Here is a 17,432-nt window from a genome sequence, read left to right as displayed (position 1 = left end):
TACTAAAGTTTAACACAAATTACTACCTCTCTACTACATCAATATTGATATAACTATCTTCAACATGAGTTTTCATACATTTAAGTTTTGCACAAATCTAAACTGTATTACATTAAAATTATTGCTAAGTCAATATTGATTATGACTCATTTACATATTACTCTTTGGGGTTGATGTTTGTCATTTTTGCTTATATTTCTGAGTTTACTTTTGAGATAATTTTTCTATGGCTGAAGAATTTTATCCACTTTTGTTTGTTGGAAAAATTTATTTTGCTATCATTTTTTATAATTTGAGTTAGACTCAATCTACATCTAGTTCATCCCTATTACTGAGACGTGGTCCTGCTGGACTCTTGATTGACAGACTGGTAGATGTCCCTGTGCTCTGTCTTGAAAGCATTTCTCCCAATATCAATGTGGCTCATTAACTTGTAAACTCCACATCTTTGCTCAACTATAACCAGTGAGGATTAGCCTAAATCCCTATATGAAACGTGACCCCTACACTCCAAGACCCCTCTCCTGCTCAAGATTTTCCAACACTTTTCTTCTGATAATACTCCATGTCTTCTTCTCAATTACCAAATTTATTTTCTGTATACACCCTTTAAGTGCTAAAAAAGATGAAGATTTTTATTTGTTTTGCTCATTGATGTATCCTCAGTTTGTAGAACGGGGCCTGGCAAACTATAGGGGCTCAGTAGTTATTTGTTGAATGAATGAATGACTTGGGCCTAAAGGAAGATTATGTAGTCATGGAAAGTTATCTTCGTATCCTTGTACTTACAGATAAAAAAGAACATTCCGAAGAGAGGGAAAGCCACGTGAAAACATTGGGTATGGAAGGAACTATAGTGTTTCCAAGATTGGAGTATGGCCCTCCCAGATGGAGAGGCAATGCAGTGTGGAAAAGGCCACAGACTCCACAAGACGTAGGACATGCGGTGGTCAGGGGCAGGGACTCCAGCCTGCCTGCCTGGGCTTAAATCCCTGTTGAGCACTTTATAAGCTGCACACCCTTTTGTTCAGGTTACTCAAACCCATGGGTCTCAGTTAAATCAACTGTAGAATAAGGCTAATAATAGGCTGTGAAAATAAAAGTGTTCCATACATATCACGCACTACAAATGGTGCCAGATCATAATAATCACACAAGATGTTGTAATTATGTTATTTGTTAAATACAAATACAATCATGCACATACATAAAACTGTGATTTGAAATTATATTCTGGGTATGTGTCACCATTGGCTTGAACAGGGAGAAGTGTGAGAAACTTCCATATTTCTCTGCTTAAGTCTATGAATAAACCAATTATACTCCAAACATGTTGTAGCCCATGTCTCCTGGATAGCCCATGTCTCTGGTCTAATTTTGGGAGGTTTGACTTCTTATATGCTCACAGAAAATGAGAATTTGGTTGAGAACACATTCTAGAAATTCTGATGGAAGAAAAATCTCAACTGTACATCTAGCATCTCTGAGGTCTTGAATGTGTTTATCTCCAAATGCCTATGGATGCATGAACCGCCTGTCCCTGAGGATCCCCTGCTTGGGGCAAGTCAGGGGAAGCCTCAGAGGCTGTTTTGTCACTTGTGAAATGTGGATGACCTTAGCCTCAGCCACAGAGGGTGAGGGTCGAATGAGGTGGTGAATGAAAAGCGTTTAGCACAGAGTGGATGCTGAGGAACACTCTGAATATGGTGTTATTTCATACTCATCAATGGGCCCATAATAGCAAAACAAATTTTCTCAGTGGTGGAAGGTGCTCAAGGGTCATAAACACATTGATTTTCATATTTCTCCACTGTAAGCTAAAAAAAGGACCATTGGCCCCGAAGGACTGGACTAGAGATCAATGCTACGAGGGAAGGCGGGGATAAGTGAACATCATCTCAAGTGTGATTATAGGAGGGAAGAACACTGGACTGAACCCCCTGAAGGACAACTCAGGGAGTCAGACACCACCACAATATGCTGATTGTTTGGTGGAAGGACACCTAAAGTGAAGAGAGACTCTAAGAAGAGAGGACCAACTTAAGTTCTTTCACACTTTAATATGGAGGTTTCTGCACACTCAGCATTTTTTTCAAAGCCCTTGCGACATCCTTATTCCTGAAACTGTAAATGATAGGATTCAAGACAGGTGTAAGGATAGTGTAGAAAAAGGATGACATCATATCTTTCTCAGGAGTGTGGTAGGAGCTGGGGAGCATGTAGTTGTAAATAGCAGCTCCATAGAAGAGGCTGACCACTGTAACGTGGGAGGAGCAGGTGGTGAAGGCCTTTTTCCGACCCTCAACTGAGTTCATCTTATGGATGGTGAGGATGATAAAGTAGTAAGACACTGAAATGACCGTCACAGGGATCAGGAGCATGATGACACAGCACAAGTACATGAAAGTCTTGTAAAGTGAGATGTCTGAGCAAGAGAGCTTCAAAACAGCAGGGACCTCACAGAAGAAGTGCTGAATCTCATGGGATCTGCAGAAGGGGAAGCTCATGGTGATGGGAGTGAGCATGAAGCCATCCACTGAGCCCACAAACCAGCAGCCTGATGCCAGGAGGAGACATACCCTATGGCTCATGAGCACAGAGTAACGGAGAGGATGGCAGATGGCCACATAGCGGTCATAGGCCATGGCGGCTAGAAGGCAGCACTCTGCACCTCCCAACTGCAGGTAGAAGTACATCTGGGTGCCACACCCAAGGATCGAGATGGTCTTGTCTTTGGCCAGCTGGTTCACCAGCATTTTGGGGACGGTGACAGAAATATATGTCAAGTCTATGAGTGAGAGCTGGTTTATAAAGAAGTACATGGGAGTATGCAGAGAGGAATCAATGTGGATCAGAAGTATCAATGTAATATTCCAAGACACAGCCATCAAAAATATACTGAAGATAAGCAAGCAGAGGCGGCCAGGGTGTGAGATCTGGCTGAAGATTCCCAACAGGAAAAAGTCACCACCCAGGGTCTGGTTGGCCAGCCACATGCTGTATGATCGGCTGAAGTGGCTTTACCTGGAGGACAAAAGTAAACTTTATTTATAATCATGTGTGTACCATGTAAAAGTATGTTTGCTTCACTTTACCTTTTAAAAATCAATGTAAAACTCAGAGTGTATTTCCAACATGAACTGTGAATTTGCACTAAAAAGAGACAGCACATTAGATTGTGAATCTGATTCCCCATCTAGAATGGGAATGAAATATTTATATTCTCAATGAAGAGGTCCATACAACCGAAATTAAAATATTTCCTATAGATTATATAGTCACTAATAGTTATTTTTACTTATATATGTTCATATTTTGTGTGTGTTAGTATCTTATAGTTGCACGTTCCTGTATTGCCCAAATCCCATTCCCATGGGATTTTACAGAGCTAATAATCAATATAGATATTTCTATATATTTGACCCTCAAGAGTCATGTCTGCAAAAAAGGATTAGTAATACTTGTGTTTCTTAAATCTCTTGTTACAAATCTACGAACATACAATTTTTCAATACTTAAGAGCAATATATTAAGCAACCAGTAATTGTAAACATTTTAAACATAAAATTCCAAACCCTGATGTAAGTTACAAATTTAGTCAAATTTCTTTAAATGTATTAAAGACACTAGTACAACTTGTAAATTTCTCTAAAATGATTTACTTTTACACATATGTGATTTATAAAATGTAGTTTTATATTTCCACTTAACCTATTACAAAGACATTAATCTTGTGAGTTATTCATATTTTCATAATTTCCATAAAGATGTTCTAATCCGTTGTGTTTCTGCCAATCTTTCAAGATATCAAAAAAAATTATGGCTATCTCAGATCAATGATGCTTTAGGAATCAGCATTATCATCCCATCAGTTTATTCTGAGGTGATTGGTCTGAACCTCACTTGGAATTTCTTGATGTGAACCTTCTTTATAAAATTAAAGTAAAATGTAATTGGATTTTACAAGCCCACATCTTTTCTTCCAATCTCCCCATTTTGCCTGTAGAATTGTGGTGAGAGAAAGTTTGCCTCAATTTATACTTATCTTATCGTGACATCCAACATATTTATTGTATGCAAGTAGGTCATCCTAAGGTTCCTTCTCCCAGTGGTTCAAGCATGGGGGTCTCTGAAGTTGCATTTTTTTTTTTAAAGACTACTCAAGTGTACTAGTGAGAGGGGAGGAAAATGTAGAACAAGGAATTCTACCTGTAACTGGCTGTGAACAATCAATTGAGATAACTATCTTCAGATCATCCAAGTTCCAATTTCTTCTCAGAGCATCTAGTCAATTAATCACCTTGTAACAGGCTGTAGGACTCTTCTTCTACCTGGTTATTTTGGGGGATCAGTGGTGCGGGTCAGCCCTTTCCCGTTGATAGCACTATCTTTCTCTTGTTCAGAATTCTGTGATTTACATATGGATGCTATTATTATTCTCTAAAGAAAATGCATATCCTTTATAAAATGAATAGTTTCAGATATCATTAATGTTCAATATATTAATAACGTGTCAAATGTTTATTTAAATCAGACACATATTCATCCTTTTTATATTGCAGCTTTTCTTATGTAACCTTTTACATTGCAATGCACACTTTATATTCTTTATCATTAACTTAAAATTTATAAATAAGAATTCTTGCAATTGGTCATATTATTTCCTTTTTTATTTCAAATATCTTGCCCTGGCCAAGACTAATCTCGTGGGTTTTCATTTTGTTTTAGAAATACTTAGCAAAGGACACAGAAAGCATAAGAGTAAAGTAATGTCAGTTTTTAACAAATTGCTTTCTTATGTTAAGAGACTTAAAACCAAAGGGGACTGAATGTATTTTCAGTAAATAAACATGTCATTGGCCATAACAAATGGTAGATTTTAGTCAATTAATACATTACTAGACTAATAAACTATATTTTCCTGGAGCAGAAAGTAATTTTCTAAGTATAAAGGCAAAATAAAGAATTCCCAATAAACTTCAAAAATTCAGTGGAATTATTTAGTAGATTCCAAAAGACAATGAAGCAACATCATCTAGAAAAATTTGAAAAAAAAATTATGGTTCAAGAATGAAGCATATATCCAGCAGTGAAACAGCATAGAGGCCCTGTCTCTCAGATATCCAAGAACTCAGAAAGCAGAGAATCAAGTAAACCGTTTCAGAAATTCACTGTCAGCCCTGCTCCAGCCACTGTCAGTCAATGTCTGTCCCATCAAATAAAACAACTGCAAAATGTGAGTCATGGTACGCCTGGACCGAAGGCGAAACCTGAGACAAATAAAACACACGTGCCAAATTGAATGATCATCATCCATCTGTATCACATAATGTCTCAGAGAAAAATCAGGAAGTAGACGGAAAAGGGGTAAGGAAAAGTAGACTCAACGGAATTTCCACAATTTATAGGAGATAAGCATTCTCACTTGCTGCCCAGCTTCTCAGTGAAATAAGTGTATTTAATGTACGCTCCCAAAAATGGAGTCCATTTAGGGACAGTGTCCAGGATAAGACTGGTGCCTGTCAGAGCTAATTAACTCTAGGTCTATGTAAGGAGGCCCTTTCCCAAATTGAACAGGTGGTTTACAATGAGGATAATTATGCAAATCAGCAGTGAGATGGACATGAGCTAGTCAGGGTGAGCATATCTCAGGTTTATTCAGGAGAACAAAAGTGAGAGTGGATATTGCATTTCTTGGCCATGTAGTTCAATCTACTGTTCTTCCACAGACACTGAAACAAGGGGACTCAGTCCATAAGGCTGCAGAGCAAAACTCTCCTTAACCAAATCAATTAATTTATCCACTTCTAGGAAACAAATGACACCAGCACAGACGGCCATGCAAGGCGAAAGAACAGCAATTAGGTTCATTCAAAAGCAATAAAATATTTTAAAGATGAACTGCTATTTCCAAAATGAAACCTTCATGACAAAGCAAGCAAACCAGTTGTGACAGGCTTCACAGTAGTAACATCTGCACTGTAGGAAGGAGAGCACCCCTCCTTCTTGAGTGCGCACTTATACTCCAAAGTGATGTGTCATGCTTCACCCAGGAAGTAGAATTATGTTGCTCACCATGAGGCTGAAACCTCTATCAACCATCTCTCACTCATCCACATCTTCCTGTTTTGGAGTCTGGGAGATCAGTTATTTAAAAACAAGGGGAAAAAAGGAAGAAAGGAAGGGAGGGAGGAAGAAGAGAGAAAAAGAAAACTAATATTCAACATTGCTCCAATTTTCAGAGGAAAAGATGTTTATAATTTAAGTCAGATTTGCCTGGAAAAATATACCACCAGGAGGAAAAGGCTCAAGATCTGAAATCAGTTATTTTTTTAGTTTAGTTCTCTTCTTTTCTGAGGTACGTTGCAAGTCACCTAAAACTTTTGAGTATCTTTTTTTTCCATTTATACCTGTAGGGGTACACACTACTTATTTCTACAGCCTAATTAATAGGATTGCAGAGTTTCAGATATAATATGCACAGCAAGTACTCTCTAAACTATAGCTTTGTATTAGGTTAAATATGCTTATGAGTTATTTTATGTGATCTGTAATATATAACACAATGTTAGTATAATTTTATTATATTTGCTGTATTAAATATATATTAACTGTTACATTGGTGATTAATATCAATTGATACTAAATAATTCTATAATACGTATATTATTAAAAGTTAATAAGATAACAATAAATTATTCCTTTCTTACTGGAACAAAGGAAGAAATGTAATACCCTGAGGAATTTTATTTCCAATAAGATACTTCCAGTATAGTCATCTCGATGAATGACAGCCTTGTCATTTTCGTTGTGATCAATCTGCTCTGTGATCAGTGAAACACCAGCCTGCTTTTCTGCGAAAGGGTTTCAGATGATGAAACACTTATGAACTTGATGACTCTCCCTGAAGAGCAGCTGATGCTGCCGAGTCTAACACGTGCGGTCCTGGGACGACAAACTCGAAGAATGTTGCTGTCCGCAGGGACCCCTCACAGGGCTGTGGTGGCCTCCATGGGAGCAGTCCTGGGGGAGTCTCTCTGGCCTTTGTTGAATGGTAGGGCCTGATTCTATAGACTTTTCCAATTGCCTAACTCCTCTAACCCTCCAAATGAAAACAAGCATCTACTAATGGCAAACAGACTTCACCAGACTGTTTCCTCCAAGACAGCTTTGCTCACAGGTCAAACCATTGCATCATCTTGCCATGAGGGAAAAGAGTGAAAAAAACCCGAATTAGACAATTGATAACACATTGGATAGAGTATATTCTTCCATTTATTTATTGCTTTTCTTAGTAATAACTGTAGAAAATTTAAAAAGTATTATTATAAAAAGGAGAAATAACAACACATACTATAGAAAGCCAAAGATAACTAGTTTGAATTTTTCTTGCCTTTAGGCAGGCATTATCATATGATTTTCATTATAGAATTTTGTACCCATTTGTCTTTGAAAATATGACATTTTAAACCAAAGTGTATTTGAGTGTCCACAAAATGTAAAACTTAGATATTTATGTTATTTCTAATTTCTTATTTATCTCAAACAATTGTGCATAGGAGACTTTTTAATTATGAAAATGGACATTCGTGATAACGCTTTGTTAAATGTATAAACACTTTTAACTGAAATTTTCATCAGAAGATAGGGTTATTGCTGAAAATTTGAAAAGCATTGAATAATGTAAATAATACAAAATAACATTTTTTACTTTTAACCCTTAGAGGCACCAATTTAGGAATAATGTAACATTTCCCTCCAGGATGTGTTTGGAGACAACTGATATATCCAAAAATTTGGTTTTTGCATTTCAAACAGAAGATTATAGAATGGTCTTTACACTGTAGCATATGACTTTGAAATAATTAATGTAGAACATTGGCTGAGTAAACACATTATATGACCTCCCTGTATCTTAAGTCTTCAGGGTGTTTTTCACATTTTGTAACATGAGTGATATTTCAATAAACAGTTCTCTGTTCAATGTGTTTATTTCGGTGGAATTACAAATTTGAAATTCCAGGTGTGATGGTCAGAGGATCTATACCTCTTAGAACATTCCACTAAATGACTTTCCAAAATGTAACCACTATTAGAAGTTTTATAGTTATGGCCGGGAGCGGTAGCTCACGCCTGTAATCCCAGCACTTTGGGAGGCCAAGGCGGGCGGATCACGAGGTCAGGAGATCGAGACCATCCTGGGTAACACAGTGAAACACCGTCTCTACTAAAAATATGAAAAAATTAAAAATTAGCTAGGCGTAGTGGCAGGCGCCTGTAATCCCAACTACTCAGGAGGCTGAGGCAGGAGAATGGTGTGAACCTGGGAGGCGAGGCCTGCAGTGAGCCGAGATGGCACCACTGCACTCCAGCCTGGGCGACAGAGCGAGACTCTGTCTGGAAAAGAAAAAAATTTATAGTTATTTATGGTCCCAAAATAACACATTCGTTATAAAAAATTTCCAAATACAAACTTCAAGGAAGGAATAATCTACAGAAATTGAATGTGCCATTGAGTATTCTAGTGTTTTATACTAAAAAGTGTATCAAACATACTTTACCATGTGAGTGTTATTAACATCAATCCACCTCCAAAAAGTGTGTGCATGTCACATGCAGATACGTTCCAAGCACACGGAAAGTGTTCAGCGATTGATCCAATCAATAGTCATGCAGAGTAGGTGCTAATAAACACTACCCCGAGTGAGGATGCAGACACGGAGACGCAAAGGACATAGGGGAATTTCCCCAAGTCAGACAGATGAGTAACAGGGCAGCTGGACTCAAGAACGTGCTTCTAGAACCACAGTGCTGCACTAACTCCTAATTGCAATTCCTGGTAACAGCTGAAGGATCTTCTGATTATATTGTAGTCTGTATTTAGTAAACTTTTTAGAAAATAAACAGACAAGAAATGCAAAAGTCATTAGCGTACAGCTCAAGTAGTCTTTGGAAACTGAACTCACCACAGCCTGCCCACAGATGCACAATCAGAAGTGAGTTAGCCCCCACGTAGACCCCAGCCTGCATCCCAATACCCTCCCCCCAAAGAAACTGTGACTCTGCCTTCCTATGAAGTAGTTTTGCCTGGATTTGAAATTTATGTAAATAGAGTCACAAAACATGCACTCTTTCATGCCTACCTTCTTTAACTCAACATTATGTTAGATTCAAGCACATTTACAGGTAGTTATGTTAGTGGTTTTTTTCATTCTTACTCTGTATTGTATGCTCTAAGAACAAAGAACAATTTGTTTATTTTGTTGTTCATGGCAACTTGTTTTCTATCTATGGCTATTATAAATAATACCCTGTGATCATTTTTAAGTTGAAATTCACAACTTAAGAGATAATCAGCACACCTTTACATCCACTAATAACACACAGATTGCATAGTACAAACTAAAAGGATAACGCAAAAAAAAATACCGCAGCTAAATTGACCATTTTGACTTTTATTAATTGGAGAAATTTATTGTAATCATTTAAGTTTTATAAAACTATATACTTTAAAAAATACATATTAACCACTACAAAAAATTTATTCAGTAAAATATTTCACCTACATTTTAAAACATGTATTTTGGTAAACACACGTTTGCACTTCTGTTGCATATATAACCAGGAGTGGGATATCTGAGTCATAGATGGGCACATATTCAGCTCTATCAGATACTATCAAACTGTTTTCCAGAGGTTTTATCAATTTATAGTCTCATTAGCAGTTATTTTAATCATTATAACCACACTGACAGATGCTATTTCATTGTGGTTTTAAAGTGTCATTTTTTGACAACTAGCCAAGTTGAACACCTTTTCATACATTTATTGGAATGTACATTTTGTACATTTATTGGAATAATTTATTGCAATCATGGCTATCATATTCATAAATTCCCGTTCTAGTGTCTTGCCATTTTTAAGTGGATTTTCTGCTTCTTTATTTGTAGGAATTTCTTCTATATGTTCTATATGAATCCTTCATACATATATCTTTTATAAATATTTCCTTGTTTTCTATGGGCTTTTTTACAATTTTTTAAAATAAATTTTAATTTAATGAAGTCCAACTTACTATGTTTTCCTTTAGTGTTAGCACTTTTGTTTTCTGTTTAAGAAATACTTGCTTACCTCATCATTATAATGTGTTATTCTATATTTTCTTCTAAGAGATTATTTTACCTTTTATATTTCAATCTGTACAGCCCATCTGAAATATATTTTCTTATCCTGTAATGTAGGGATCAATATTCATTTTTTCCATGGGGATGTGCAGTGGAGTCAGAACTATTAAAAGCATACTGCATTTCCCACTCTGAGTGGTTGCCCTGGTCATAAATCCAATGTACATGTAGGTGTTGATCCATTTCTAGGCTTTATTTTCTGTTCCATCTGTTCATTTGACAATTTGCACAGATACCATGCCGTATAAATTGGTATAGTTTTAAAGTAAAGCACATGGAAATTGGCTGCCACCAGCAAGGAATGGTGGTATCTGTGAGAGGAGTTGACATTTGAAGAGTAACTCCCAGGGCTTTGTTTGAGAGTGCTAATTTAGAAGAGTACAAAGAATGGCTGGAAATAATGTGTTAATATCCACCACTGGGAGCACTAACTTGGCTGACTCTTCCATTTTCAATTCTAAAATTTACTGAAACCTCCAAGGAAAACTCATACTTCACATTTTGAAGAATAAATGCCTCAGATGGAAGAGAGTGATATTGATTCAAGAACCTGGAACACAAAAACTTATAAGAGGCATGCAGACTATTAATATAATGGAAGTCTTTGTTATGAAGATAAAGTTGTCTTGGAAAATCACATGAAACAATAAAAAGTGTTATTAATATGGAAATTAAAGTGTGCTTTGTGAAAGAGTCAGTGGATGAATTTGAAGGTTTGGATTCTCCAGAATTTGAAAATGTATTCATAGTCATGAACTTTAGGGTTTCGCTTTTAATGACGTGTGCAAGGCTGAGTGTAGAGTTAGTGTAGCACCAGTCGTATTCAATTGTTCACATAAAGGAGTGAACGTTCTAAAAGCAGTGACATCCCCGTAGCAATGAATGAGCACACGGAGTGCCTAGATCTTGGTTTCTAAATGCTAATGGTAGTTTGTATTTCTGTGGGATCAGTGGTGATATCCCGTTTATCATTTTTCATTGTGTCTATTTGACTCTTCTCTCTTCTTTATTGGTCTAGCTAGTGGTCCATCTATTTTGTTAATCTTTAAAAAAAAAAACCCAGTTCCTGGATTCGTTGATTTTCTGAAGGGATTTTCATGTTTCTATTTCATTCAGTCTTGCTCTCATCTTAGTCATTTCTTGTCTTCTGCTAGCTTTTGAGTTTACTCTTGCTCCTCTAGTTCTATTAATTGTGGTGTTAGGGTGTCAGTTTTAGATATTTCCAGCTTTCTGTTATGGGCCTTTAGTGTTACAAATTTCCCTCTTAACAGTGCTTGAGCTGTGTCCTAGAGATTCTGGTATGTTGTGTTTTGTGCTCATTTGGTTTCAAATAAATTATTTCTGCCTTAATTTTGTTACTCAGTCATTCAAGAGCAGGTTGTTCAGTTTCCATGTAGTTGTGCGGTTTTGAGTGAGTTTCTTAATCCTGAGTTCTAATTTGATAGTACTGTGATTTGAGAGACTGTTACGGTTTCCATTCTTTTGGAATTGCTGGGGAGTGTTGTACATCCAGTTATGTGGCCAATTTTAGCATACACGCTATGTGGCACTGAGAATGTATATTCTGTTCATTTGGGGTGGAGAGTCCTGTAGGTGTCTGTTCAGTCTGCTTGCTCCAGCCTCTCTCACCACTCCTATTCAACATAGTATTGGATGTTCTGGCCAGAGCAATCACGCAAGAGAAATAAAGGTATTCAAATAGGAAGAGAGAAAGTCAAATTTTCTGTTTGCAGAGGACATGATTGTATATTTAGAAAACCCCATTGACTCACCCCCAGAACTCCCTAAGCTGATAAGCAACTTCAGCAAAGTCTCAGGATACAAAATCAATGTGCAAAAATCACAAGCAATCCTGTACACCAACAATAGACAAGCCAAGAACAAAATCATGAGTGAACCCCATTCACAATTGCTACAAAGAATAAAATACCTAGCAATACAATTTACAAGGGATATGAAGGGCCTCTTCAAGGAGAACTACAAACCACTACTTAAGGAAATAAGAGACAACACAAACGGAAAAACATTCCATGCTCATGGATAAGAACAATCAATATCATGAAAATGGCCATACTGCCCAAAGTAATTTTAGATCCAATGCAATTCCCATCAAGCTACTAATGACTTTCTTCACAGAATTAGAAATCTATTTGAAATTTCATATAGAACCAAAAAAGAGCCAGTATAGCCAAAACAATCCTAAGCAAAAAGAAGCTGGAGGCATCACACTACCTAAATTCAAACTATACTACAAGGCTACAGTAACCAAAACAGCATGGTACCTGTACCAAAACAGATATATAGACCAATGGAACAGAACAGAGACCTCAGCAATACCACCACATATCTACTACCATCTGTTCTTTGATAAACCTGATACAAACAAGCAATGGGACAAGGATTCCCTATTGAGTAAGTGGTGCTGGGAAAACTGGCTAGCCATATGCAGAAAACTGAAACTGGACCCATTCCTTACACATTATACAAAAATTAACTCAAGATACATTTAAATCTTTAACTTAAAACCCCAAACCATAAAAACCCTAGAAGAAAACCTAGTAATACCATTCAGGACATAGGGATGGACAAGGACTTCATGACTAAAACACCAAAAGCAATTGCAACAAAGCCAAAATCAACAAATGGGATTTAACTAAACTAAAGAGCTTCTGCACAGCAAAAGAAACTATCACCAGAGTGAACAAGAGACCTACAGAATGGGAGAAAATTTTTGCAAGCTACCCATCTGACGAAGGTCTAATATCCAGAATCTACAAGAAAGTTAAACAGATTTACAAGAAAAAACAATCCCATCAAAAAGTGGGTGAAGGATATGAACAGACACTTCTCAAAAGACATTTATGTGGCTATTAAACATGAAAAAAAGCTCATCACTGGTCATTAGAGAAATGCAAATCAAAACCACGATGAGATACCATCTCACACCAGTTGGAATGGTGATTATTAAAAAGTCAGGAAACAACAGATGCTGGCGAGGCTATGGAAAAATAGAAATGCTTTTACACTGTTGGTGGAAGTGTAAATTAGTTCAGTCATTGTGGAAGATAGTGTGGAATTCCTCAAGGATCTAGAACCAGAAATACCATTTGACCCAGCAATCTAATTGCTAGGTATATACCCAAAGGATTAGAAATCATTCTACCATAAAGACACATTCACACATATGTTTATTGCAGCACTATTTACAATAGCAAAGACTTGGGACCAACCAAAATGCCCATCAGTGATGGACTGGATAAAGAAAATGTGGCACATACACACCCTGGAATACTATGCAGCCATGAGTTCATGTCCTTCGCAGGGACATGGATGAAGCTGGAAGCCATCATTCTCAGCAAACTAACACAGAAACAGAAAATCAACCACCACATGTTCTCACCCGTAAGTGGGAGTTGAACAGTGAGAACACATGGACACAGTGAGGGAAGCATCACACACTGGGGCCTGTTGGGTGGTGGTAGGGGGAAGGGGAGGGAGAGCATTAGGACAAATACCTAATGCATGTGGGGCTTGAAACCTGGATGATGGGTTAATGGGCACAGCAAATCACCATGGCACATTATACCTATATTATACCTGTGTAACAAACCTGCACATTCTACACATGTATCCCAGAACTTAAAGTAAAATTTAAAAAAGCTATAGAGTCTTTGTGTGGTGTTAAACCATATCTCTAAACAAAATGATACTAAACAAAATTTTAAAATACTAATATGTGTGATATGTTGTTTGCCACTTTCTCTAGTGTTCATACTCCCAACGTGGGTAAGTTCAGGTTGCTAATATGATGTCACTGACCACACAGTTGGGAAAGGATATGGATAATCATATCTCACCAGCTAGTGCAAGCTGGCCCCAGCACAACACTGCAGAAATGTTAGAACAGAGACTACTTCCAGGAGGAGAAAATAAGGAGGGTTAACAGGAAAAAATAATAGAAATAAATTTCTGAGGTGAGAAATGACACCTGTCTCAAATCCAAAAGGTATGGTATAGATACTAAACAGGGTAAATGAACCCAACATTTTTATTTTATTATTATTTTATATTTTTGAGACAGTCTTGCTCTGTCACTTAGGCTGGAGTGCAGTGGCACGATCTCACTGCAACCTCTGCCTCCTGGGTTTAAGCGATTATCCTTCCTCAGCCTCTGAAGTAGCTGGCATTACAGGCTGTGCCACCACGTCCAGCTGATTTTTGTATTTTAGTAGAAACTTGGTTTCACCATGTTGGCCAGGCTGTTCTTGAATTCCCGACCTCAAGTGATCCACCCCGCCTTGGCCTCCCAAAGTGCTGGGATTACAGGTGTGAGCCACTGTGCCTGACCAACAGTAGCTGTTTTTTTCTGCTTTTCTCTTTCCTCCCACCCTCCATCCTCTAGTGGGCTCCAGTGTCTGTTGTTCCCCTTTGTGTCCTCATCATTTAGCTCCCACTTACGAGTGAGAACATGCAATATTTGGTTTTCTGTTCCTGTGTTAGTTTGCTAAGAATGATAGCCTCCAACTTCGTCCATGTTTCTGCAAACAACATGATCTCATCCTTTTCATGACTGCATAGTATTGCATGATATATAGGTATCACATTTTCTTTATCCAGTCTACCATTGATGGGCATTTAGGTTGACTCTGTGTCTTTGCTATTATGAACAGTGTTGTTATGAACACATGCAAGTATGTGTCCTTATGATAGAACAATTTATGTTCTTTTGGGTATATACCAAGTAATGAGACTGCTGAGTCAAATGCTAGTTCTGTCTTTATATCTTCGAGGAATTGCCATAGTGTTATTCACAATGATTGAACTAATTTACACTCCCACCACCAGTGTATATGTTCCCTTTTCTCTGCCATCTCATCAACATGTTATTTTTTGACTTTTTGATAATAGTCATGCTGACTGGTGTAAGATGGCTTCTCATTGTGGGTTTTATTTTTCATTTCTCTAACGATCACAGATGTTGAGATTTTTCTCATATGCTTCTTGGCCACAAGAATGTCTTCTTTTGAAAAGTGTCTGTTCATGTCCTTTGCCTACTTTTTAATTTCTTTCTTGTAAATTTAAGTTTCCTATAGATACTGGACATTAGACCTTTGTCAGATGCATAGTTTGTAAATATTTTCTCCCATTCTGTAAGTTGTCTGTTTATTCTGTTGATAGTTTCTTTTGCTGTGCAGAAGCTCCTTAGATTCCATTTGTCAGTTTTTGCTTTTGGCATCTTCATCATGAAATCTTTGCCCATTCTTATATGCTGAAAGGTATTGCCTGGGTTGTCTTGCGGGGTTTCTATTGGTTTGGCTTTTGCATTTAAGTCTTTAATTCATCTTGAGTTGATTTTTGTAAATGGTGTGAGGAAGGGGTGCAGTTCTAATCTTTCGCATATGAGTAGCCAGTTTTCCCAGTACCATTTATTAAATAGGGAGTCCTCTCCCCACTGCTTATGTTTTAAGCTTTGTCAAAGATCAGATGGTTGTTGGTTTGTGGTCTTGCTTCTGAGTTCTCTATTCTGTTGCTCTATGTGTCTGTTTTTTGGACAAGTGCCATGCTGTTTGGTTACTGTATAATCTTGATGTGGTCCCAAAATGGGAGGAAGTGCAATATGCTCCACCTGGAGAGGGAGATGGAGAATGCCAAAGATTTCTGGAGAGGTGAACTAAGGCAGACCCTAGAGGGCTCGGTAGGGACAATAATCATTTCTACCACACAGTGTTGTTAAAAGATTCAGATGCAAAATCTCCCATAAATCATAGCAGGAACTACACAATCCATAAAAAGCAACCTAGTAAGATTTCAGTGAGTAGGCTACTAATTAATCAGTATGTTTCCCCTAAGCCAGGAAAAACCAGTTCTAAAACAGAGTGAGAAGAAACCTACTCCAGAAAGCGAGCATAGAAATACAGGTCTAGAATTAAAGGTTCACAACATGTGCAATATCTGTGGTGAAGCATTATCACACTCTTCAAATTGGACAAAGACAGCTGGATGGAAGTCTCTACATGGTACACATGTAGATTTCACTTAAAATAGTACAAAAATCCCAATATGACCTTTATCAAGCTTTGTTGATTTATTGTTCTTGTTATGCTGGTTCTATCGTTCATACCTCCCAATTCTGTGAGCTGCTGTACGAAAAATAAAGCGTCTCCGTGCTAAAAGAAAAAAGCCAAAGAACAAGGCGGCCTCCACACTTCTACCATCTAAATCTCCTCACGTGCACCTCATCAATAGAACCCAAATTACCGGTGAATCTCAGATACCACGGAGTTTGTATACATAGATTTTAGTTTTCCAGCTTTACCAGTCAAAAGACACATTTGAAGAAGTTGGGATGAAAACAAGCAAGCCAACTACAGTATCCTCGGCTTCTGCAACACACATTTAGGTTTTGCCTTTACTTCAATACCCTCTCTCTTTCAATAGGTCTGTCCGTTCAATTTATGCAAATTATGCAATTTCAATTTATGCAAATTAGAAATGGTTGGTCTCTTTTCTGACACCTTATTTTTGCTATCCTTTTTTAACTTTTTATTTCTCCCCATGTATAGTTAATTATGTGTTTGTGTTTGAGAGCTCGGTTTTTAAAATTAAAATTTTTTACTTTTTCATTTTATTCATTTTTTCCAACCTCAGAAGAGCACATTGTTCTTTTAGATCTTTGGATTACTCTTATATTTCAAATATGCTCAAATGTCAATTTCAAGTTTTTCCACAATCTAGTTACTATTTAAGTACATTTACACATTTGCCACTCTCTCCACCATGCACTCAATTTTAGTTTTTCAATTATTCCTCTTAAAACCTTTTAGCATATCCCTATACTTTAATCATATAATTATATCTGTATTAACTGATTCATCAAGTATAAATTGTAAAGAGGTTGGTCTGCCAAGGAAGGTATGGATTTTGTGAAGATATAAAATAACAGACATGTAAATACTGGTAGAAGGAGACATCTTTATTAGTCATTTCCACATCCATCTCCCCAATTTCTAGATGTTTTTATATTGTTATCACAGTCTATATTGTCTCAGTTTGTTACATTTCTATTTTAGTCATACCTTCATTTACTTATTCATATAGAGTCATTTTCTCATGTGTTTTTATTAAATGCTTTTACATATTATCAGGAACCTTTCCATTATAGTTTCTCCAGGCATCCTTTGGTGGGTTAAGGTTTGTCCTCAACCTGTTTTATTGTGATGTATATATGGCTATTCTACTTTTCCTTTC

General features: G+C 37.1%; 1 protein-coding gene across 1 annotated transcript; it reads right to left on the bottom strand.

Moving 5' to 3' along the window:
* Positions 1-2,057: 2,057 nt before the first annotated feature.
* On the bottom strand, positions 2,058-3,073 carry LOC101140436 (olfactory receptor 2T10). Its single transcript, XM_004028743.4, has one exon. It carries the CDS (start codon positions 2,994-2,996, stop codon positions 2,058-2,060), a length of 939 nt encoding a protein of 312 aa, XP_004028792.2. The 5' UTR covers positions 2,997-3,073.
* Positions 3,074-17,432: the final 14,359 nt, after the last annotated feature.

This window comes from Gorilla gorilla, chromosome 1 (assembly GCF_029281585.2).
Source record: "Gorilla gorilla gorilla isolate KB3781 chromosome 1, NHGRI_mGorGor1-v2.1_pri, whole genome shotgun sequence".
Taxonomy (NCBI): domain Eukaryota; kingdom Metazoa; phylum Chordata; class Mammalia; order Primates; family Hominidae; genus Gorilla; species Gorilla gorilla.
The sequence above is the reverse complement of the archived record's forward strand: the minus strand, read 5'-3'. Positions and strand labels throughout refer to the sequence as shown.

Bases quoted from the DNA above. Each gene is read 5' to 3' on its own strand.
- LOC101140436 (XM_004028743.4), bottom strand. From the start codon at position 2,996: ATGTGGCTGGCCAACCAGACCCTGGGTGGTGACTTTTTCCTGTTGGGA.